Consider the following 25,869-nt stretch of genomic DNA (forward strand, 5'->3'; position numbering starts at 1 on the left):
TTCACCCCCCCGGAAGGATTCATTTCAGAGGCTGTCACTGCCCGGCCGCTCTACTGGTATCAGGGGAAATGGTGAACATGCCCTGCTCCAGCCGCATCTGCCCTTCCCTTGAGCGTACTGTTTCCAACACATCAAATGTTTGTTTTATCTGTCAGTGGCATTAGCCTTGGTGAACGTTCGTGCTTTGGTAACTGTGAAGACAGAAGCTATCCCTCTCTTTTCAGAATAGGTGTAGTAGCATAATTGTGGTTGTGGCCCTGTGCTGCAAATGTCTCCGTGGAACCACCTAAAAATGGAGAGTTCAGTCTCCATGATCATTCAACCCTTGATCTCCCTACTAAGATTTTCCGAGTGATATGAATCCGTAGCACTAGACCCAGGACAAAGATCAGCAATACATTTAACATTGACACAAAACATCTGTGAGGTGGTAGTGACTTTCAGTTACTACCAAGCTTATTTTTAACTAATGGATCTTTGAATACCATGTGATGGAGCACTGCAAACAGATGTGTCCATTTCATCATATGAAAGGCTTTCTTTGCATCCAGTGGCAGAAGTGAGCCAACTGCAAACCTTGTGGTTTGGGTAAATACATTTAGATACCTACGCTTATTTATAGAATCCATAGCTTCCTTTTATAAAGTGTATTTGGTTTAGGCATGAAAAATTACACCCACACAGACTCTCCTAACAATTCTGCATCAATTAACTAATTTTATTTTTATAACACTCTGGTATCTGAAAAAAGAATATCCCTGAGCACTTGAATATCCTCTATATACCTAGAGTTCCTATGAATACAAACATTACACTGGCTGCTTGTAAACCTTACACTGCATAACAATACTCTATTAAATAGCTGTGGATATATTTGTGTATAGCAATGTTTCACCAACTGCCTGTATATAAACTTTAAAAAGTACTGCACTAGATGTTTCTTTTTATCCGTATATAACAATCCTCCACAAAAAAAAATTTTAAGGTGATGCTAAGGTTTCAGGCACATAGTGTATTGGGTGTGTATTACCTTTCATAAACATTAAAATTTAGAAAAAAAATTAGAAACCCAGAAAATGCAGGGTAGATGTTTCACTTCTGAGCTGAGGCATCCCATAGAGATGCCAACATGTGCAGTATCAAAAATGCGCACCAAAAACATGGGGTTTATCAGTTCTTTCAATACTGATATGTCTCTGATACTATTGGTAAGCATGATGACTTGTCAACATACTAACCTTTGTTCTTTTTATGTAAGTGCTCTGATTACACTTCCCAGGATATGAGGTTTGTACATGGAGACACATGAACTCAGGGTTTAATGACACTTGGATAATTGTCTACCACCTGTGATCATATGGCTTCATCCTGTGAGGTACTGGGGTCAATTTTGCCTCCACAATTACTGCTACTTGGAAAACTAAATATCTAAATTAAATTTGTGGGGATAATCAGGTATTTTAGATGTTCAAGTGATAGAAGCTATACCTACAAATAAATGAGGACATAATACTTCAGTTATATGCACATAAAATTTTGCAGGTGCAAAAAGAGATCTGGTGAAAGCTGATTTAATTTTGGCAGCAAATATTTCGCTTAGCCACCTTAAATGGTTATATATCTGTGTAAAGTGAGATAAGAAGATTGTAACTTATAGGTTTTTTCCCCAAAGTCTTTTAAGTACTGTTAACATGTCAGTATTTTCTTCTTTCATTTGGTACCTGTAATGTTCTGGAGTGAGTCAGCATCATTATTCATTTCTACAGTATCCTTCACAGTATGTCACAGGGTTGTATCAAAATAAACAAAACTATAAAAACAACTGACAGCTATAGGAAAGAACTACTGCTTTAATTTAGTTTTAAAAGCTATAACAAAGTGTGCCCTATAAACAGAAACAGGGAGTTATACAACTGTAATGACAGGTTTCGGAGTAACAGCCTTGTTAGTCTATATTCGCAAAAAGAAAAGGAGTACTTGTGGCACCCTAGAGACTAACCAATTTATTTGAGCATAAGCTTTTTGCATAAGATGCATCCGATGAAGTGAGCTGTAGCTCACGAAAGCTTATGCTCAAATAAATTGGTTAATCTCTAAGGTGCCACAAGTACTCCTCTTCTTTATACAATTGTAAATCATTGGGACAGATTATTCTCTCCCACAGGAAAACCTACAGGAAATGGTCTTGGGGCGGTTTGCTCCAAATTATTCAGTTAAGGATTGCCCCTTAACTGGAGGGGAAGAGTCTGGCCTTAAAGACCCCAGTTTCCCTTCCCTTCCCCAGTTTCCAATCCCCTATGAGCTCTCCCTCACTTTCCTGTAACTATGGCTCCAAGTGGGGCCCTGCTGACAAAGCAGTGGTGCCTGGTACCTTTCTTAAAGGATATTCTGCTCAATAGTTAAGCTGTACTAATCTCTGAGTGGGCCTTCCGCAGGACTGGTATTGTGGAGATGATGTGCAACCATGACCCCTCATCGTATACAGATTCTCAAGCCCTTTGCGGGGAAAAGGGGGGTTCCAGAAATGTGGGGGAGAGGATGGGGCTAACTCTCCCTAACAGGTAGTCTAGGGCCAATCTGTGTGAAAAGTGTCCCAACTGCACCAGGATTGCGGGGCTAGGACCTGGCCCATAGTTGCCAAATGTCCTTTCTCACAGATGTACGTTAGGACAAGCTATGTTACCTGCTGACTTTGAACTAAGTAAAGAACTTGAGATGCATGGGGTTCAGTCATACATAGATAGCCAACATACATCACGTGCATCAAACATCGTAATCACTCTTTGAAATTAAACCATAATTTGATGGGGGAACCAACCTAGAGATCTTAAAACAGGGCCAAAGCATTCTATTAATTGGCCAGCTAGAAGAATATGGACTGCTGCATTTGGACAAAATGTAATCAGGAGCTGCCCCAAACAATGAAATACATTAAGAAGAAGTCTTGAAGAAACAAATGCAATCAACATGATTCCAAACCTTTCTTTTAAATAAAGGTCTAAGCATTGTGAGATTCCTGACATGGGAGCAAGATGTACAGTTAAAAACTATGAACACAAATCCAATGACAAATCTGGTTTCAAATTCTCTACAAGTTGGAAGTCTGTTTCAACAAGAACTTGGAACTAACCTTTGGTTTACTATATTATGATTTAACATTATATGACCTCCACAACTGGATATCATGTCAACAAATGGAGCAGAAATCTCAGTCTGTTCCGCTAACGAACACCTCAGGGAGATCAGGATATCGTCGGCAGAGCAAAGACAATGGAGCAATACAAGATTTTTTTCACACTCGTAATGCTCAGCATTGTTCAAACTGAAATTCTGGAATATGGTTGCTTAGTTTTTTTCTTTCTACATCAATGGTAGTTGGCTGTTTGCGTGTTATTAAGATGGGCTGTTGGGCTATTTATTACAAGATTTAAGATTATAAATGATGACAGCCTAATCTGGCACTGAAGCAATAAAACTGAATAGGTTAATTATTTCAGACCAGCATGAACCATCAGATTAGGGGAAACTACTAATGAAAAACTAATCACTGAAACATTTTCCATTTATTTTATTTTCTGAGGCCTGAGTGGCTACATAGCCTAATTCGGGCCTTTTTAAAGATTACCACATCAGCCTAGTTCAGCAATGAAGAGGCTTTTATGGAACAGATAGGTTTTCATATGTCTCTGGAGCAACATGTTTGTGTTCACCATCTGCTATTCAGGAGTAATTTTATAGAAAAATAAAGAAAATCACTTCACTCGTTAATTACAGTGGTGCTTTGCAATATTGTACTCAGTTCTGAATGGGAAAAGTGCCAGTTTGCTAGACTTGCAAGACAGATGTTTATTTAACCACCAACTTAAAAATTACCTTAAAAACAAGACATGAAAACTCACTGATATTTACGTTTTTTCCTGCCTTTGTTTAGTATGTGAAAACTGCTACTGTACAAACTGTATACCTCACAAAGCTCTTTGACTGTGTTTGAAAGGACAGTGTCAAGGCTGTTAGGCCTTAACAACTACTGTGACGTTTGCCCTATAAAAATTCCATTGTTTCAAACCAATCTTTGCTATAGCATTACATTAAAAAAAAAAGTTGTGCATCATATGCTAGACAAATGTGAGCAATGACAGAAAATTTTATTTCTGTTTGACAGATATATTTCTATCTACTAATGAGGGACTACAGGTTTTTTTGTTTTGTTTTGTTTTTAAAGAGGGTGGGAGGTAGAAGAAAGTTAATATTATGGGCTATCTAAAGGGTTACACTTCCATAGGAACAAAATAGAAAAGATTGTTGTAGTGTTGATTTGTATGTTGAAGGAATGGTAATGCAGCCTTTCTTAAACCCCAAATCATATACTAACCCTAGTCAATTTCAACTTTAAACTAAATTCCCCTGGTCATATCACCTGATTATAATAGTTTTAAGTTAACCCACATCTTTTTGTATTGTGTACTGTTAAACAACTGCTAAGTCCCACCCAAGAGATGGCAACAACTCATCGGGGGTGAAGTAATACATATGTAGCCCTTACCTTCCTCAAAGAACTATGGTAAGATTTAATGAAGAACAGATGGTTTGTAAAGAACTCCGGTGGGGATCCTTGGATGAAAGGCATTAAAGACGTGCACAGCAAAATAGTCCTTTTATGCTCACTAATATCATATAAAATGTCACAAATATAAAATCTAAATAAACGATTTTATGTACAGAGGAAAAAATACAAATTATTTGTAATTGGTCTGCACATACTCGAATGATCTGAAATTCGTATGAGAGTAAAGCATCTAATTCAACTTCCATTCCCATTTCTATTGTCTTGGCTGGCAAATACCATCACTTCTGAATTTTCAAATATCTCTTTCCTCCTTGTTCAAAGGAAAGCCTGACTGAATACAAAACCGATAGGCCCACTGAATGCAGAACTTGTTCAGTAGTGGCAAAACTCAGAAACTTAAGATCTTTTGCTAAAGGGGTCAGAAGTTCTGGGAGATTTTAATGCGTTGTTGTGAGACTATAAGATTTCAAACACCAGCAGAATGGTTTGAAATACACGGGTAGCTCTTAGACCCTTCTAGATGCTGTTATTTTAAGCACTTGTGGAATCCACCGGTCCCAGAACTGCTTCAACCATCTATGAACACCATCTAACTGCACATCATTGTGAGCTTTGTTCTCCAGCTTTTGGAGTCTGCTAACTAAATATAATAGTATTCTCCACTTAAGAATGACTGGTTTGGGAAGATGCTATTGTGAGTTAAAACCAGTTGGTATCCATCACCTGAAACTGTTACATCTATTACTTCAAAATAATCTGCCATCTTTTTCTCAGTTGTAGTAGCAGGTCCTGCATTGCATCTAGGTGCTTCTGGATTCATTCTAGGCCTTGTGACAGTGCCTTCTGTAAGCCCTGCTGTTACCTGCAAGTGGATTTTTCTGTATTCTTAATTTTTTAGTCTTTAAGCAGAGATGTGCTCTTCATTACACAAATGATGGGCAGTGTGAACTCTTTTCATATGCATATTAAGAGAACTCTATCTAGGAAGGTGTTACATGGACTCATTTAATAATGCAATGCAAAGTTAATTAAATATGCACACGTTTCAATCTGCCCATACCCCAAGAAGAAAAAGCATTACTTTGAATCTTATACATGCTACAAGTTGCATGTGTGTGTGCTACTAAATCAATTTAGTTAAACCAGTGCTAACTTTCGTGTGCTATTAAATCAATTCAGTTAAATAAATGCTAACTTTGCCTGGACACTCAATTTTAAAACTGCTTCAAATGTCCTTGCCAATTGAAGCTAAATCAATATGACAAGTTAAAATTCATTTAAGAGTCCACTTAAAACCAATCTAAAAATATATTTTTCTTAAACTGCTTCAGTTTGTAATACAGATAAGACCCCAGGCCGACAGAGTCTCCAGATCAAACATGCCATTTAAGTGAACTTAAGTATTAACTGAACTTAGATCTACAGTGTGGAAATCTGCCTGTAACATCAATCTACTTACACCAGTATAAATTTCCCTCTTCTAAACAAGCCATTAGAAATTAAATTATTATTGTGAAGTCATGATCAGTCAATAAGTATCTCTTTCCAGGGGTTTGTCTACAGTACAAAATTAGGTTGATTTAATTTAGGCCAACCTGCTACAGCTACAGCAGTAATTTAATCAGCTGCTGGTGTCTACACTACTCTCCTTCTGCTGGTGGTGCATGTTCTCACCAGGAGAGTTTACACCAACTGAAGTGGGGCCTTGTGTGGCACTGACAGCTGCACAAATTTGAGACCCTCAGGGGGCTCACAGCTCAGCTGTCACTCCAGGCTGGGGGATCCAGCTGTGAGCCCAGGACACTGACCACCCCCTGCTGCCCTGACCCCGCCCCCACTCCACCCTTTCCATGAGGCCCCGCCCCTGCCCCCCTCTTCCCACCCCTTCCCTGCCCCCATTCCAACCCCTTTCCTGAAATCCCCAGCCCAACTCCGCCGCCTCCCTGCCCCCAGGGGGTGCAGAAGGGTGCAGGTGCAGCAGGGAGCTCAGGGCAGGGGCTTGGGGTGCAGGGTAGGGCAGGGGGCTCTGGGCAGGGGGCTGGGGTGCAGGAGGTGTGTGGGGTGTGGCAGGAGGCTCAGGGAAGGGGGTCACAGTATGGGGTGCAGCAGGGGGTCAGGGTGCAAGAGGGGTGTGGGGTGCGGCAGGGGGCTCAGGGAAGGGGGTCAGGGTGCAGGAGGGATGTGGGGTGCAGCAGGGGGTTCTGCTGCAGAAGGGGTTCGGGGAGCAGGTCCGGCCCGCCGCACACCGGGGTCAGGGCAGGCTCCCTGCCTGCCTGCCTGCCCTGCCCCCACGCTGCTCCGGGAAGCGGCCGGGACCTGAAAGCGGGGGGAGCACAGGGGTCTGTGTATTGCCCTGGCCGCTCCTCCACGTACCTCCCCCAAAGCTCCCATTGGCCAGGAACGAGGAACCATGGCCAATGGGAGCTTCGGGGGAGGTACCTGGAGGAGTGGCCAGGGCAACACATAGACCCCTGTGCCTCCCTCTCCACCCAGTCCCAGCCGCTTTCCAGAGCAGTGCAGGGGCAGGGCAGCATGTTTGAGATCCCTGGTCTACACGGACACTGCGTCACCCTTACTACACTGACATAAGCACTATGCCTCTTGGAGGTGGAGTTATGATATCAGTGTAGCAGGCCACTTACTTCGGCATAAGTAGCATTCTAGTGTAGACACTGACATAATTAGGTCAATGTAAGCCTTACGTCCACATAACTCTGTAGTGTAGACCAGTGGTTCTCAACCTGTGCTCCATGCAACACTATGTCTAAGGGATTCGTGAAAGTATTAGACTGAAAACTAACTGAACAGAATTCAACTATATATATATACAGACAATAGATTTCAAAAGGGGTCCTCACCTTCATTTGAAATTTTTCCAGGGTCCACAAATGAAAAAATGTTGAGAATCACTGGTGTAGACCAAGTCCAGGAAAAATAATATTGTAATCTGTGTACATCAAGAAGATAATTTCTAATCAAAATCCACCATATACTCTGACCACACCACAGAGCAAACCCCAGAAAAATATCCCATCTCCAAAAGGCAATGAATGGAGCAGAACCGAGTGAAACAGAGGGTAAGCAGGATACTCAAGTTCTGCCTTGCAACCGCAATGGAGAAGTATTCTATGCAAAAAGGGATAGTTCAGCAAAAGGACACTATGATGCATGCATTTAGAGAAGCTCAACTTCAGCTGTTAGACAACAAAAAGTTTTCAGTCATCTTTTTCTAAACATAACTACTATTAAACTGGGCCTTGATGTTTCCAGTCCATCTTCAGGAATCTTTAAAGTTACCTCTTACACAGTTGATATTCAACATCTTTAATTTCCTGTTCTTATTCTGCAACAAAATAAACTTGTATTTTATTATTTTAACATTTGAATTGCAGCTGTAGTATTTGCTTTTAAGTGGGTGCACAGGGGGATCTATGGAGACATTCTGAGCACCGAGCTGACAGTAGCAAGCACTCACACTTTGACACAGTAAGCAGCGAACACTACAAAATGAAGCTCCAAATAAACTCAAAATAGAGAGCCAGAACTCAACCGTGGTGTTGACATCCTGCTTTTGGATCATGCTTCTGTGCCTCTCCTTCCCTAGAAACCTCTATTTTTAATGTAAACTCTAACTCAAAAATCTTCATAGGGCATTAGAGTGTTCTAGCAGGAGGACATGTGGCACCATAGAGACTAACAAATTTATTTGAGCATAAGCTTTCGTGAGCTACAGCTCACTTCTCATGAAAGCTTATGCTCAAATAAATTTGTTAGTCTCTGAGGTGCCCAAAGTACTCCTTTTCTTTTTAATCTAAAAATTATACAAAAATATAATTTTTAAAATGCCCCTACCATCAACACATCAGATCATCGAGAGACACTGTCAGCTTACTGTTATTCTGTCAAAAAGAAAAGGAGGACTTGTGGCACCTTAGAGACTAACCAATTTATTAGAGCATAAGCTTTCGTGAGCTACAGCTCACTTCCTCAGATGCATATCGTGGAAACTGCAGCAGGCTTTATATATACGTGCTGGAAATCACTTTAGATAAGCTATTACCAGCAGGACAGTGGGGTGGGAATAGGTATTGTTTCATATTCTCTGTGTATATATAAAGCCTGCTGCAGTTTCCACGATATGCATCTGAGGAAGTGAGCTGTAGCTCACGAAAGCTTATGCTCTAATAAATTGGTTAGTCTCTAAGGTGCCACAAGTCCTCCTTTTCTTTTTGCGAATACAGACTAACACGGCTGTTACTCTGAAACCTGTTATTCTGTCGTAACTCAATTTACGTGCCCTAGAGAAGAAACCATTAAAAGTGGAAAGCCTATATAATGGCCTGAAACACTACAGCAGTGTTTCTCAACCAGGGGTATGCATACCCGTGGGGGTACACAGAGGTCTTCCAGGGCATACTCAATTCTTCTAGATCAGTTTCTCATCCTGGGGGTTGCGACCATCAGGGGGATCACAGGACAGGTTTAGGGGGTCACAAGTGCAGGGCCAGCATTAGGGGGTAGCAAGCAGGGTAACTGCCTGGGGCCCCATGCACAGGGGGGCCCATAAAGCTAAGTTCCATGCTTCAGTCTTGGGTGGCACGGCATGGGCTTCAGACAAGGCTCACAAGTGAAACACAGGCTCAAGTATCACACTGAAATGTAAGTAGAATATTTATATTCCAATTGATTTATTTTATAATTATATGGCAAACATGAGAAAGTCAGCAATTTTTCAGTACTAGTGTGCTGTGCCACTTCTGTATTTTTATGTCTGATTTTGTAAGCAAGTCATTTTTAAATGCGGTGAAACTTGGGGTAAGCAAAACAAAACGGACTCCTGAAAGGGATACAGCAGTCTGGAAAGGTTGAGAACCACTGCCCTACAAGGTCCTGGGGCACTTCCTGTAGAATAAGGTGGAGGTTTTCTTGGTAGAAAAGATGTTTTGTATCACCAATGTTTTGTACTGTAGAGAGCCAGGCCTGAGGCTCGCCTGCTGTCTCTGTGGGACTCGCTTGGTCACCCCAGAAGCGCTAGCCTCAGCGTTGGGTGCAGGGCCCCGTGGTCTCCGCAGGGGCAGCCAGGCCTTGGGGCCCTGTCAGGAAGGGGTGCCCAGTAGCTAGCCATCCACCCTCGGAGCCCGTCATTGGCGTGGGTCGGCAGGGACCAGGGCTGCGTATCAGGCCGCTGGCCCTGGGGTCTCCCCGCAGAGCGGCCGGATTGTGCCCACCTCCGTCCTGTCTGTGTGGGAAGCTGCAAGCAAGGTTCTTGCCGGCCGCCGGGATCCAGGCTGGCTAACGGTCTCCACATCGAAGCGCAAGGCCGGGGAGTCTGAAGGATTCACGCGGGGGAAGCGAGTTGAAAGCGCTCGGATAGCCGTAACTCGCCAGGGCAGAGACTCCCCAAGCCCCACCATACGAAAGATGAGAGCGCCACGAGGACCATAGAGAAAAGACCACCACGCTTCTTGCGCGCCGCCTCCCGGAAGCGGCAGTCGGCCTATGAGCGCAGATTGGTTGCCCTGGCCCGACAGGCCCGCCCCGTTCACTGGTCATTCACTCGAAGGGTACTTCCGGTTGGGGAGACAACATGCCTGTGAGTTGTTTTGTTTACAGCGTTGGGACCCAGCGAGTGAATCACCTTAGCAGCCCCCTGAAGGGTGGGGTGAAGGGCCTCAGACTGCGGCCAGGGGAATGTGCCCTCCCCCAGCCCTGTGGATGGGACCCAGCTCCAGGGGCCCGCAGCGCGGGCAACCCTCCCCTCGTGACCGGGATAGATGTGACGCGGGGGGGATTATCCTGGCACTGCGCTGGGCGGGAGGGACACGGGGGAGTTGGCGCAGCCACGTGACACTAACGGCCCTGGGGGACGGAGTAACTGACACCCAGGACATGGGGGGCGGCGACCTTAGCAGGGCGCCCCATGCTCACGGGAGGCTGAGGGCGCCTAGTGCCCTTCGCACGTGCCGGGACGCCCGTTACTGGCTTCTCGCGTTGGATTCTCAGAATAAAACAGCCTTGTGCCAAAGGGGAATGAGAGCGCCACGGGCCTGGCTGCTCCGCTCTCCCGTCCTGCCCTGTACTGGGGTCTGTGATGCCACCTGGGGCCTAGGTGCTCCAATCTCCCGTCCTGGGGTCTGTGATGCCAGGGGCCTGGCTGCTGAGACTGCCCGCCGCGTCCCCTCCCCGCTTCCCTGTAGTGGGGCTGAGAGTGCTAGGGGCCCCACTGTGGGACCTTCCTAAATCCCTTTTCCTGCCCTCTTCCTCTCCCTTTATCTTGTGTGTGGACTATCTCTGCCAGGAAGGAGTCCAGTTCGGGGGTAGGGGTGTTATATCTCATCCTGCTCTAGTGAAGACAAAGTTTAGTCATTCAAGTCAAGGACAGGCGGATTGAGACCCCTCTAGACCACGCTGGCCCCTGTTTCATTTCTGCTGTGGATAACACGGAGGACACTTGTTTGCACTTTGGGAGGGTTGGGTGCTTAATTGGTTTAATCTGTTCTGAACCATCAGATTAGCAGGTGGCAGCTGTGGGGTTGTCTTTTGAAAAACATTCAAGGAACAATCAATCACATGGTACTGGCGCTGGCCTATTGGCTGCACTCCAGCTACCTTGAGTTAGCTCAGTGGCCTAGGTTTTAGGAGTTTTCTTTAATCATCAGTTCCATTATGGATGGTTTTAGCAGCTTTGTTTTTTCCAGGCATTCCTGTTTTATTTGTGTACAAATGCCTAGTCCAGCAACCCACTTATCCTTTCCAGTGATGGCAGCCTGATGCTTTCACGCTGATTTTTGAAACCAAGATAGATTGTAGAACTGGAAATCCCTCTCTGAAACAAACTATCCAGAAATCATTGCCAGTTTTCTTTATTCCACTACTCACATCTGATTTTTTTTAGTCAAGAGTGATAATTGATTCATGCAGCTAGTTCAATAGTGAGAGACATAGCATTGGAAAGAACGATGTAATAGTGTGTGTCCTAGTATAGTACATGTTCTATTACATTACCATAAGAATGAGGAGTACTTGTGGCACCTTAGAGACTAATAAATTTATTTGAGCATAAGCTTTCATGGGCTAAAACCCACTTCATCGGATGCATACAGTGGAAAATACAGTAGGACGATAGATATGATAGATACACACACAGAGGACATAAAAAAATGGGTGTTGCCATACACACTATAATGAGAGTGATCTATTAAGGTGAGTTATCAGCAGGAGAAAAAAACCTTTTGTAGTGATAATCAGGATGGCCCATTTCCAACAATTGACTAGTCTCCTTGGAATCTGGTTTTGAAGACTTTAAAAAAAAAAAAAGACTTCAAAAACAGACTCCAATGAGAGACTGCTAAATTGGGATTAATTTGCAAATTGGACACCATTAAATTAGGTTTGAATAAAGACTGGGAGTGGATGGGTCGTTACACAAAGTAAGGTTTCAGAGTAGCAGCCATGTTAGTCTGATGCATCAGATGAAGTGAGCTGTAGCTCACAAAAGTTTATGCTCAAATAAATTGGTTAGTCTCTAAGGTGCAACAAGTAATCCTTTTCTTTTTACATGAAGTAAAACTATTTCCCCATGTTTATTATCCCCCCTACTGTCACTCTCACCTTCTTGTCAACTGTTGGAAACGGGCCATCCTGATTATCACTACAAAAGGTTTTTTTCTCCTGCTGATAATAGCTCACCTTAATTGATCACTCTCATTATAGTGTGTAAGGCAACACCCATTTTTCATGTTGTGTGTGTGTATATATATATATATATTCCTACTGTATTTTCCACTGCATGCATCTGATGAAGTGGGTTTTAGCCCCCAAAAGCTTATGCTCAAATAAATTTGTTAGTCTCTAAGGTGCCACAAATATACCTCATTCTTTTTGCTGATACAGAGTAACACGGCTACCACTCTGAAACCTATTACAGTAAGAAGCATCTCCAAAGGTAGTGGTGGTATTGCAGGTGTTTCTAACACACAAATGCTTGCATATGCTGTTGGTTTTAGTTTTAAAGCATTGGAACTGGTGTACTGATATACATATACTAACTAAGAACAAAATAGCAGCATAAACTCAACAGGAAATCTCCCACCCAACTAATATAACTGGATTGAGCAGTATTTACCATCCAATACCATGACTTACCCTTTGTTGCTATTAAATCTAGTTGGATAGAGACATAGCACATCCATCTCTAGAGGAGGAGAAAAGAAAGCACAAAAAGAAACGTCTGGTGCAGAGTCCAAATTCCTACTTTATGGATGTAAAGTGTCCAGGTAAATATTTAAGAGCTTTACCCTTTCATTATGCATAACAATAATGAAACTTATGTGCAGTGAAGACTGATAATGAAAGGTCAATGAAATATCATTCCTAATTGTTGCGTAAATCTGCTATAAAAGGGAAAATGAGTGTACTTTCTGTGCTCCAATAAAGAGGGTTTGATTTTTTTTTCAGAACTCTTCTGTTTGCTTTTTATATTAGAATAGCAGGGTTTCACTTTGTTTTTGCCAGAGGACTGACTTAGGAGCTCTCTTATGCTTCAGGCTCTTAGATTTTTTCTCCCAAAAGTATATTAAAAATTTGAGTGAAATGGATGGGGTTTTGGCAAAGAAAAGCTAAGCCTGTTGTTCAGGTGACACACAATAGATGCTCTTAGCTGTACTTTTGTAAATCTTTCATTATTCCAAATGCACTAGTGGTATCAATAATGGGAGTACAAATGTAAGCTAGTTCTTGATATTTTAATCAGTCATATCTAATTCTGCCCACATGGAGTCATAATAGTGAGAGATTAACTAGATAGTGTAGACAAGGCTTCAGAGACTTGATTCAGTAGAACAGTTGTGTGTCATCCTAGAGTAACTTGTATTGTTGTAGGCAATGTCCAACTGCTAATATCACGAACTTTTAAATGTAATTGTCTAGTATCTTGCAGTTGCCAACTTTTTGTTGGAGGAAGGTTGTAAACTAAATAGATGCAGACTTTGCTATGTCTCTTTAAATATTTAACCACTTTAAGTTTACCAGTATTCCCTTTTAGGATGCTACAAGATCACCACAGTGTTCAGCCATGCTCAGACAGTGGTTCTGTGCGTTGGGTGCTCAACTGTGTTGTGCCAGCCTACTGGAGGAAAGGCCAGGCTTACAGAAGGTAAGGGAGTATGTTTAATAATTAAGCCAGTTTTATTCCTTTGAAGGCTGTGCATTAATATACTTGCAAAGTGCTAAAGGTTTCATTTTCTCTGTGGCTTAAAAAACAAAGACTGAAAATGAACATTCTTCAGATCCCTCAGAAGTGAGTGTGTGTTTGAGAAGTATTGATTTCTGGTAAATTGGGAGCTGGATTGCAACTGTATCTGCAGCTGGTCTTTTTTGCATTATATAAGGGCGGTGTAACTAAATCAGTATTCATCAGTTAAATACCCTGAATAGGCTTTAATGATTCCCTATACTCTGAATTGTAATTCCTTTCAGATTAACAGTAAGCATATGGCCAAAGTTTATAGTATGGTTCATTTACTTCTGAACCTGAAGGTTATCAGGTTTAAGTCCCTGGGTCACATGTTCACTGTCATGCTATGGCGTACTGCTGTCAGATTAAAACAGTCTCTGCTTGCCCTCTCCCCTAGTATCAGCAAGATTCCTTGGTTAACATTCCCTGTGATTAAAATTTGTTTTTGTCAAACTATAGTTGAGTATATAATGGCTGCTCTGTTTGCATAGATAACTGGGGTAGAACCAGTGTTTAACTCATTACTATTTAAGTGCAGCAAGATGCTTAAAATATGAAAGGTGGTATAAAAAACCCCATGAGGTTATATTTAATCTCTTTTCAGAAAAAAAGTATGCATTTAAAGTTGATTTCTGGGCTATACTTTTCAGTGGTAAAACAGGCCAACAACTATGGCTATATAGGCATAAAATAGTAGTGCTGCATATATGTACATTCACAGAAGAGTTTACAGGAGCGCAGGGTACCTGGAATAAGGCTGCAGGCGGACCAAACTACAGAACAACCCACCTTTACCAGAGAAATCACTGCAATTTAGGGTGTTTGCCATTGGAGGAGGGAGTAGGAGATCTGCCTTTAAAAAGATGCAAAGTTAAGCTTTCAATGGCATAGGCATAAAGCCCCTCTCACTGCACATTGAGATGTAAAAATGTAGCTATGTCATTATAATAATCAGATTAGGCCTGATCTGAAATGCTAATTTTTCACTTGAATGTCTTGTAGAGGAAAAGTAAATTAAACCCATTATTTATGTAAACTCAGCTACAGAAATAGCCAGGGCAATAGGATGTTCTCAGGGTTGTCTCCTATAACAATTTAAGGACTATCCCATTTTGAATCCTTTTATGTGATTTGTTTACAGGCTGCTCATTTAGAAGAAAGCAACATTGAATGCTCCCTTTGCCAACATGACTCACGTTATATGCTCCTGGAAGCCTTATCTGTTCAAAAACGTCGGTTAATCTAACAAGTTAATTATTCTACTTTGTAAGAAACACCAGCAATTATCTGGTGGGGTTTTTTTTCCCCCTCTCCCCCAATAAAATGTCTTAATGTGCACAATTTTTCTGGAAGTCTATGGGTAATTCAGCTCTATTTTTAGAGCTTTTTATTACTGTATTTGAATGGGTGATGCCATTCCTCACAAGAATCGGAACTTAAGACTTGCTGCACACCGTTTTGTTAATTATAAACTGACTAATCACCACTGCTATATCAGCTATAGAAATGAAAGGCAAATGGAAACTGCTGCAGGAATACCTTAATGCTTAAATATAGGGGGAAAAATTTTTTTTTAAAAACAGATTTATTTGGGCATAAGCTTTCGTGGGTAAAAAACCCACTTCTTCAGATGCATGGTGGGGTTTTTTCCCCATGAAAGTTTGTGCCCAAATAAATCTGTTAGTTTTTAAGATGCCACCAGACTCCTCCTTGCTTTTGTGGATACAAACTAACATGGTTACCCCCGATGCTTTTTTTTTTTTTGCCACTGTTGTGATACATGGGGTTAAAACTGCTAGATGGATATATAAAGCAAACACTTTTCCATAGGAAAACTAGAAAGCATTCTCTCTGCATAGGGGATATGGCATATGAACAAATACCTATTAGACAGCAAACTATTAGAGAGCTATGAATGGCATCAAGTCACAAGGAAATGAATAAAATTCAATTCAAAAAGTTAGTTCCATTCTGTGACAGGGTTAATCTAGAAAATAAAGTATGTTGGTATAATGCTTGTTAAGGCTAGTAAATTGCTATTAAATAGGTTTTATTCTGTTATAAGACCATCAATTAGCATTGTAAATTCTAAAAAGATATTATGCATAACAATTAACCAGCTCGAGGAAAAAAAATTGGTTGGCTTTTGTTTTTAAAAGGACTGCTTCTCTTTCTAATTTACCATGGAATACTAACAATTGACATTTCAGTTATTTCTTTACATGGTAAACCATGTAGACTGCATTCTTAAATCTATATCTTAAGAAGAATAATTTTATAGTAATGTCTTGATTTATATGTAAACAGAACTTTTTTTCAAAATTGCATAAAGTACATCTTCTCGTCGTTTGGCTGGCATTGGAAATTTTGTCTTTCCCAAGTTAAACTATTCTTTTGTGGTAAGAGCATGATGTCAGCTTCAAATCAATAAAAAATAATGCTTGATACTGTATTTGCATCAGTTTGAGATGTTTTACTGCACTTCTTAGAAAGTGAAAATGAATTCTCAGTGTCCATCTCTTCATTTAAAAAAAATCCTTGGTATGTATGTTTTTCTTAAAGGTGCAGAGTGGCTTCTGTCAATTAGTTGATCCCTACATAACTATTACATATTCTACCAACTTTAAACCATATTAAGATTTCATGACAAACACAGGAAAACTTAAGAGCAAAGTAACTCAAGTCAGATTTGATGTATCATTCAAATTGCTCTAGGTGGCTAAACACTGCCCACAGCCTGTTAGAAATGCCAATGAGGCAAGTAGGGCACTCAATTCTTTCTAGATATAAGCACAAGCTAAAACGAGTGATTGATATTCCTTTTCACACATGAGATTTTAAGAAAACCTGGAATAACTAAGTATTGCCAAACCAGAGTAGCTGAATAACCCATCTTGTCATTCTGTCTAATCCTGGCTGCTGGCAGTAGCTTAAATGAGATGTAAACTCCTGTAATGCTTCCATACAGCAAATTACATCAACCAGTGATTCTGATTTACCTTCAAGAAGCAAGAATGATTGTGTTTGCTTTTTATTTAAAAAAAAAGGCAATTACCTCCACAGTGAGGTAAGTATGTTCTTTTTGGATATAGAAAGTCTACAACTGCTATGTGTACGCTGGTAAAATGTTCTCACTAGTCGCTTTGATTGCTAAAAGTGTTTTCAAACTTATTTCTTGCCATGAATTTTGCTTTCATACCCATTTCAAATACTTACATTGGGGTGTTTCCTATCACTAGTGCTGTATGCGCTGTGGTAGTCTTAGCAATATGCTTGGGTATATGCATGTTATATTAGATCTTTATCTGATCCAATGCAATGGTCAGTAAGTTTGTTTTTCATAAACCCCCTCCCCACAACCAAAAAACCCTTACTTTTAAGAACCATTAAGCAAAGATCACTATTTCCAGAGTATTTATGATATAGAAAAAAAATAAAGCAGCAACAACATGTTACAGTAGAAGTTTTACGTTTTAGTGTTTTTGCATTTAATAGCTTATAGGCTGTCAGCTTTTCATGAACCCGGCAGGAACTAAGCCATCCAGGGCAAACAACTCATGTTTTATTAAACAGTACAGATTTCTGCTGTTGAGCATCTAGTGACTTGATAAATGTTGTGCAAGACTATGAAAGAGCGTTCCAATTATAATGTGACAAGTTTACAACCTTTATCTCCATTGTTTTTATACTGGATATATTTTTCCATCAGTGTTAAAGATTTAGGTTAAAAATTACATGAACTGATTTTGTGACAATACGAAAATGTCAAACTAGCTCCTGGCTACTTTAGAAGAAGCCCAATCCTCAGCATCCATGAGCATTTTTTCCCATTTTAAAAAAAAAAAAAAATTTTTAGAACACTGACTAGATAATAGTGATATAAAAATATAGTTTTGGTCAGCCAAGAAGCAAACTCACTTAGCACAAAACAAAGTTTAATAAAATGAGTTTTTATTGTTTAAGGCATAAAATAACTAACTATAATCATGAAAGCACTAGACAGGCATTTACATTTAATTAGGAATCTGTGTAAAGTAAACCACTGACAATTCTGCTAAATATCACAGATCATCTATAATAAAAATAAATTTCTTGGTATGTCACATCTCAAACTATAACAGGAGAAATGTGAATGCGGCACTGACATGGTATTTCTCCACATGGTTGAAGTCAAATCTTTGTGAAACAAATGCTAAGAGTGGTAGCAGAGTTAGGGACAGGCAAGCCAATGTTCTTTCAGCTACTGCCTGTAATATCCTTCCCCTTCAGGTAGAGAAGCAGAATTGCGAAGCAGTGCTGTGGCACCTGCATCAGTGTTAGAGATTCATTTTGGAGCAACTTTTTTGTTTAAGGTTTTGAGTAAGCGTGGGGGCATGCTCCTGCGAAACCAGATATAATTTGGGAAAAGATGTACATATTCAGCATTCTTCCCACACCGCAACCTCATGAAGAAATACATCACCAGTGAAGTATGCAAGCACAGGGGCTATAAGAATGCTAGCCAAGCTCTGCAATATCAACAGCAGCAGTAGCATTGTGAGTACCTACCTACATGTGTGGGGGAGTTCAGTGCTTTTTTTTTTCTAGTACACCAACCTCATGCTCTGTGCACATGATATACAGGAAGAAAAAAAATGTACTTAAAATTCCTTTAACTCACTATTAATACTAAAACAGTATTCTGGATTACAGGTACAGCTTTATCAAAATCCATTAAAATTAAGCAAAATGTTTGCTAAAATAAATGAATTAAGACCATACTGTAAATGTTTAAAAAAAAAAACCTCACAACTTTCATTTTCCAGTCTGTACATTTTAAAATCCAGATTGATCGTTACATTGTAATCAGAACTCATAAAATGAGAATACAGAAGATCTGCTACTATTATAGCAAGTCTTTCTTATGATCATCTTCTGCAGATTGCTTTTGAGCCTGTGAACACTTGGCCATCTCTGAATAAATAGTATTACATGAGAACAAAAGGAACATACGTAATGCCTCAACTCTGCATTATCTATATAGACATGCACATTTAAATCATATGCATGTTATACTACCTTTCCATCTGCTCAAACTTCAGTAAGCATATATATTAAATAATAAAACATTTCACAGTTCTTGTAAAATTCCTGTTTTTGTTTTTTTTTTAAATATAGGGGAGACAACAGCCTCATCACTGAACAAGGAGGACATGGTCTCTCTAACAAAGCCAGTATCAAAAATTGTTTTGCTGGTGACAGATTTAACCAAAAGATGCACATGAAAGGAACAAAGTTAATAGATCATTTAAGCAGTTCTTGCACTCCAAGAAACTCAATCTGGGCTAAATGTGTTAAATCTGTAGGGGAAAACAAGTAAGAAGTTGGCACATCTACAGTGAAAAAAAGATTGAATTAAAAATTCGTCATGTAAAAACAACAGAAAAAGGTGGTAAGGAGATATATAAAATATGTCCTTGTCTAAAAGATTTTATGGGAATTTTAGACAAGTTTTTCCTGTTAGGAAGTATAACCAAAATTGTTTAAAATTAAGAAAAAAAAGTAGCAGGAAGCCTTTTGTAGCAGTTTTAATTAAACAATAGAGTAAACTGCCAAAAAGAGAGAACATAATTGCCCATATTGAAGATATTCAAGGCAAAACTAGATTAACTAAAGGAGACTCTGAAAGAAAGAACGTAGATTGTTTTTAAGTGAAGGATGACTAAATACTAAGAGATCATTTAGCTGATTTTCTTTAGTGTCCCTCTGGAAAGAGAGAGAGAGAGAGAGAGAGAAGAGAACCTCCACAGCCATTATGGAGCACCCTTAGGTGCTGGATCCCTGATTCAATATTCCTTGTGCCTCTGTAGCAGAGATGAGATTTCCTTTGGAAAGCTCTCAGCATCACTTCTTGCTCATCCAGAGGCGATTACTGTTGAGCAGAGTTGTCCGCAGAGCACAGCTTCTGAATTGGGAAGTGAGAGATAATCTGGGTGTGATCTTGATCCTCTTGAAGTCAGTGGGAATTCTGATACTGACTTCAAGAATAATCTCTCATGATTTTGCTCATTATATAGAATATTTTAATTCTGATACAACACAAAAGAGTAAAGGAATACCACTGGGCCAGCAGGCTGGCTTCACTCATTTGTTTTGTGCCAGTCAGAATAGAAAAGCAGTCCTCTAAAAGATGAAAGACCAGCTTAACTCACCATGCTAAGTTTCATCCTTTTCTAATTTTGAACAGGAACTTGAGTGTTGCAACTCTGTTAAAAAACATGCTTCTGATGAAATCTAGTGTAGAGTCATCCTCAGCCTGGGAGCAAATTCAGTTTCATTTCAGCGGGGTTTGTTTTTGGACAGAAGTACAAAACTTTCTAGTCAATGTTTTTTAAAAAGCAAAATATCTCTTTTTAAAGTGACTGTTCAAAAATACTGGTGAACAACTTTCGCCAGCATGAATGTGAAAAAATATAACATGGCAATAAACGAAGTCAGTCTTGCAGGTTGTGATTATTTGATTCTATACAAGTTTTCCTTAATTTTACTACATTTAAGGAAATTATTTATTTGCGCATACAAAAGTGTCTAGAAGACAAAGAGTAAACATCACCCTCTTTCTGGTAAAGGCCAACAACAATATTTATCGATCTTGACTGGTCATTACCTTGGCTTGATATGAAAAAACATTGCTCCAGCATTGGTGATTTGCATGGCTGATTTACATAATAACTGTGTTCTCTTAGAATGCCTTTTTTCACCCCTTTTCCATAAGTTAGCAACTACAGAGCTACTTCCCTGAGCAAAGACTTCTAAATACACAAAAATGTAGCACCACTAACAACAGTCATATAGGTTAATTTCTTTACAATCTGATAAATGTGTATTCCTAGCAATCTTGGCGCTCACGTGTACCCTTATGTTTTTAAAAACTTTGTTCCTATTTCAATACTACAGTACAGTTATTCAGACCTACACTATTTTAATCAAAGTATCATGCCAATTTGTCTTTTTCAAATTCTTTTGCAATCTTTAAGGCAGTGCTGTTGAGGGAAACTGACTGCATATTACAAATAATGTTAACAATTACTCCCCTGGGAGGGGTCACTAACCCACTGTTTATAACCTCAGAGTCCAACTCTTCAGGAAGAATAAGCAGGACACTGCTTGCACCCACTGCTCCACCAGTATGGGAGATGTAGTGTCGCTGCTGTCTGCAAAAACCATATTCTTGCTTTCTCTCCACAACAACCCAACCCATTGCATATTTTCCATCCTTATCCCATGACACCTCAGTGTTTGGCACTGGGGTCCACATCATTGTAATCGTATCTGGTTTGAGGTAGCCAGGAAGAAGTTTCTTGGTACTGTTTTTAAACTGTCCAACTTGATAACTGTACAGCAAGGCATTTCCAAATTTCAGGAGGTCACCTGCTGAAGAAAGAAAGCCGCCACCAGCCCACTTGTAGGAGTTGTCCACATAGGGTGCATTTACCAGCCGTCCTTTTTTGTTGCAAACATAACACCTAGAATTAAACAAGAAAGTTTTAGTGGTCACCCTTAAATATAATGGAAATAATAATCTTTTAAATTTCTAGATTATAATAAAAGCAAAACAGTAATGAGATGGCACACACAAGACACTGTGCAATTGAGTCCAATTTTAATACTGGGAGGTGTAATTGCCATGTACTAGATACCAGTTCAGCATGCTAGATTTCTGGTGCCATGGAGTTTACAGCTACCAGAGATTAAAAACAGCTTGAGAATTCAGGATACAAAAACACACCAAAGCTTGCTCACCTTCCACAAGCACAGAAAACCCTAAGGCAGTAGAGCATAGTTCTGCACCCAGGAAGAAAACGACGGAGAAGTAATGAAGTAAGAGTCCGTAGGGCAATGCAGGAGATTGGTTAGGGGAAGGATAAAGTATGTGGCTTGTAGTTCAATGGCCAATAGATGGCTAAATACGTATTTGTGTGCATAAAGGCAGTAAACCCACAGTGATGGTAAATTCTGCTAAAAATGGATCTCAGGACTCCTGCTCTGATAGTCTGACCCAGTGGGTCAGACTATTTGTCCCCAAAAGCATGTGTTTCATAACAGACAAAAGGACATTGAGTACTAAACTTTGTTCAACATCAGCGTGCTCCATACACTGCAAACTCACTTTAGGGATGCATTTAAAATGACTAAAACCTAAGTTCCAATCACCTTCAGAGTCTGCAATCCACAAAAGTAAGTCACACCAAATGTTACCATGCCTAAGCTTAGCAATACTGATAGAAGTGTGTCATGGACCTGCCTGAAGCGGGGGGGGGGGGGGGGTGTCCTGTGAAGTGAGCATGCCTAATTCGAAGTCCAATTAATATTGGACTCACGATGGCCTGTCTGGGCCTCACATGCCACAAAATAAAAGCCTCTTGCTGATCTAAAAGAAGAGTGCTCAGAATTAGCCCCTGACAAAGCCTGGCTTTGTGGGCTAAGGCAGAGTGAAGATCTTTTCCTCTGCTTCACCCAGAACTGCCATCTAATAGCAGCCAGTCCTTATCATCTGACCTGCTGATCCCCGATTGGCCTTTGCCTGCTCCCAGCCCTTCTAGCTGCTAGAGGACTACGACTTTCTGGTTCCGCCAGCAGCTGACTGTGGGAGGCCTTTCTAAACAACTAGAAGTCCAAACTCATTGCCCTTCTTTTCCTAGGACAGGTTGTACCAAGGCAGTGAGGTCTCAGGCGGTGGGCAGCAAATGCCTGATATACCCTATCACAGGGTATGTCTACACTACGGAATAAGGTCGAATTTATAGAAGTCGTTTTTTTAGAAATCGGTTTTATATATTTGAGTGTGTGTGTCCCCACAGAAAATGCTCTAAGTGCATTAAGTGCATTAACTCGGCGGAGCGCTTCCACAGTACCGAGGCTAGAGTCGACTTCCGGAGCGTTGCACTGTGGGTAGCTATCCCACAGTTCCTGCAGTCTCCGCTGCCCATTGGAATTCTGGGTTGAGATCCCAATGCCTGATGCCATTGTCGCGGGTGGTTCTGGGTACATATCGTCAGGCCCCCGTTCCCTCCCTCCCTCCGTGAAAGCAAGAGCAGACAATCGTTTCGCACCTTTTTTCCTGAGTTACCTGTGCAGACACCATACCACGGCAAGCATGGAGCCCGCTCAGGTAACCGTCACCCTATGACTCCTGGGTGCTGGCAGACGCGGTACGGCATTGCTACACAGTAGCAGCAACCCCTTGCCTTGTGGCAGCAGACGGTACAGTACGACTGGTAGCCGTCATCGTCATGTCCGAGGTGCTCCTGGCCACGTCGGCTGGGAGCACCTGGACAGACATGGGCGCAGGGACTAAATTTGGAGTGACTTGACCAGGTCATTCTCTTTAGTCCTGCAGTCAGTCCTATTGAACCGTCTTATGGTGAGCAGGCAGGCGATACGGATTGCTAGCAGTCGTACTGTACCATCTTCTGCCAGGCAGGCAAAAGATGAGGATGGCTAGCAGTCGTACTGTACCATCTTCTGCCGAGCAGCCATGAGATGTGGATGGCATGCAGTCCTTCTGCACCATCTGCTGCCAGCCAAAGATGTAAAAGATAGATGGAGTGGATCAAAACAAGAAATAGACCAGATTTGTTCTGTATTCATTTGCTTACCCCCCTCCCCCATCTAGGGGACTCATTCTTCTAGGTCACACTGCAGTCACTCACAGAGAAGGTGCAGTGAAGTAAATCTAGCCATGTATCAATCAGAGGCCAGGCTAACCTTCCTGTTCCAATAAGAACGATAACTTAGGTGCACCATTTCCTATTGGAACCCTCCGTGAAGTCCTGCCTGAAATACTCCTTGATGTAAAGACACCCCCTTTGTTGATTTTAGCTCCCTGAAGCCAACCCTGTAAGCCGTGTCCTCCGTCGCCCTTCCCTGCGTCAGAGCAACGGCAAACAATCGGGCATGTGAGAGTGCTGTCCAGAGCAGTCACAATGGAGCACTCTGATGGGGCTAAAACATTGTCGCGGGTGGTTCTGGGTACGTATCGTAAGGCCCCCGTTCCCTCCCTCCCTCCCTCCGTGAAAGCAAGAGCAGACAATCGTTTCGCGCCTTTTTTCCTGAGTTACCTGTGCAGACGCCATACCACGGCAAGCATGGAGCCCGCTCAGGTAACCGTCACCCTATGACTCCTGGGTGCTGGCAGACGCGGTACGGCTTTGCTACACAGTAGCAGCAACCCATTGCCTTCTGGCAGCAGATGGTGCAGTATGACTGGTAGTCGTCCTCGTCGTGTCCGAGGTGCTCCTGGCCACGTTGGCTGGGAGCGCCTGGGCAGACATGGGCGCAGGGACTAAATTTGGAGTGACTTGACCAGGTCATTCTCTTTAGTCCTGCAGTCAGTCCTATTGAACCGTCTTATGGTGAGCAGGCAGGCGATACGGATTGCTAGCAGTCGTACTGTACCATCTTCTGCCGGGCAGGCAAGAGATGAGGATGGCTAGCAGTCGTACTGTACCATCTTCTGCCGAGCAGCCATGAGATGTGGATGGCATGCAGTCCTTCTGCACCATCTGCTGCCAGCCAAAGATGTAAAAGATAGATGGAGTGGATCAAAACAAGAAATAGACCAGATTTGTTCTGTATTCATTTGCTTACCCCCCTCCCCCATCTAGGGGACTCATTCTTCTAGGTCACACTGCAGTCACTCACAGAGAAGGTGCAGCGAAGTAAATCTAGCCATGTATCAATCAGAGGCCAGGCTAACCTCCTTGTTCCAATAAGAACGATAACTTAGGTGCACCATTTCTTATTGGAACCCTCCGTGAAGTCCTGCCTGAAATACTCCTTGATGTAAAGACACCTCCTTTGTTGATTTTAGCTCCCTGAAGCCAACCCTGTAAGCCGTGTCATCAGTCGCCCCTCCCTCAGTCAGAGCAACGGCAGACAATCATTCCGCGCCTTTTTTTCTGTGTGGATGCCATACCAAGGCAAGCATGGAGGCCACTCAGCTCACTTTGGCAATTAGGAGCACATTAAACACCACACGCATTATCCAGCAGTATATGCAGCACCGGAACCTGGCAAAGTGATACCGGGCGAGGAGGCGACGTCAGCGCAGTCACGTGAGTGATCAGGACATGGACACAGATTTCTCTGAAAGCATAGGCCCTGCCAATGCATGCATCATGGTGCTAATGGGGCAGGTTCATGCTGTGGAACGCCGATTCTGGGCTCGGGAAACAAGCACAGACTGGTGGGACCGCACAGTGTTGCAGGTCTGGGACGATTCCCAGTGGCTGCGAAACTTTCGCATGCGTAGGGGCACTTTCATGGAACTTTGTGACTTGCTTTCCCCTGCCCTGAAGCGCATGAATACCAAGATGAGAGCAGCCCTCACAGTTGAGAAGCGAGTGGCGATAGCCCTGTGGAAGCTTGCAACGCCAGACAGCTACCGGTCAGTTGGGAATCAATTTGGAGTGGGCAAATCTACTGTGGGGGCTGCTGTGATGCAAGTAGCCCACGCAATCAAAGATCTGCTGATATCAAGGGTAGTGACCCTGGGAAATGTGCAGGTCATAGTGGATGGCTTTGCTGCAATGGGATTCCCTAACTGTGGTGGGGCCATAGACGGAACCCATATCCCTATCTTGGCACCGGAGCACCAAGCCGCCGAGTACATAAACAGCAAGGGGTACTTTTCAATAGTGCTGCAAGCTCTGGTGGATCACAAGGGACGTTTCACCAACATCAATGTGGGATGGCCGGGAAAGGTGCATGATGCTCGCATCTTCAGGAACTCTGGTCTGTTTCAAAAGCTGCAGGAAGGGACTTTATTCCCAGACCAGAAAATAACTGTTGGGGATGTTGAAATGCCTATATGTATCCTTGGGGACCCAGCCTACCCCTTAATGCCATGGCTCATGAAGCCGTACACAGGCAGCCTGGACAGTAGTCAGGAGCTGTTCAACTACAGGCTGAGCAAGTGCAGAATGGTGGTAGAATGTGCATTTGGACGTTTAAAGGCACGCTGGCGCAGTTTACTGACTCGCTTAGACCTCAGCGAAACCAATATTCCCACTGTTATTACTGCTTG

At 42.0% G+C, this 25,869-nt stretch overlaps 2 protein-coding genes across 3 annotated transcripts in view; one reads left to right on the forward strand and one right to left on the reverse strand.

Moving 5' to 3' along the window:
• The first annotated feature begins 10,053 nt into the window (after positions 1-10,053).
• On the forward strand, positions 10,054-15,566 carry RPS27L (ribosomal protein S27 like). Its single transcript, XM_073303588.1, has 4 exons — positions 10,054-10,160; positions 12,735-12,843; positions 13,611-13,721; positions 14,944-15,566. Exons 1-4 carry the CDS (start codon positions 10,155-10,157, stop codon positions 14,970-14,972), a joined length of 255 nt encoding a protein of 84 aa, XP_073159689.1. The 5' UTR covers positions 10,054-10,154; the 3' UTR covers positions 14,973-15,566.
• Positions 15,567-17,755: 2,189 nt separating this feature from the next.
• The window catches only part of LACTB (lactamase beta), a 33,720-nt gene continuing 25,606 nt past the window's right edge, over positions 17,756-25,869 (reverse strand). For both annotated transcript variants that reach the window (XM_073303586.1, XM_073303587.1), the window contains one exon: positions 17,756-21,307. In XM_073303586.1, the coding sequence (XP_073159687.1) occupies positions 20,776-21,307 (532 nt within the window). In that variant the 3' untranslated portion in view covers positions 17,756-20,775. The remainder of the gene's footprint in view (positions 21,308-25,869) is intronic.

Source organism: Lepidochelys kempii, chromosome 10 (assembly GCF_965140265.1).
Source record: "Lepidochelys kempii isolate rLepKem1 chromosome 10, rLepKem1.hap2, whole genome shotgun sequence".
In the NCBI taxonomy this organism is placed as follows: domain Eukaryota; kingdom Metazoa; phylum Chordata; order Testudines; family Cheloniidae; genus Lepidochelys; species Lepidochelys kempii.

Excerpts from the sequence above, each read along its gene's own strand:
- RPS27L (XM_073303588.1), top strand. Across the intron at positions 12,844-13,610 it reads TATGGATGTAAAGTGTCCAG|GATGCTACAAGATCACCACA; the intron begins GTAAATATTTAA and ends ATTCCCTTTTAG. Across the intron at positions 13,722-14,943 it reads AAAGGCCAGGCTTACAGAAG|GCTGCTCATTTAGAAGAAAG; the intron begins GTAAGGGAGTAT and ends ATTTGTTTACAG.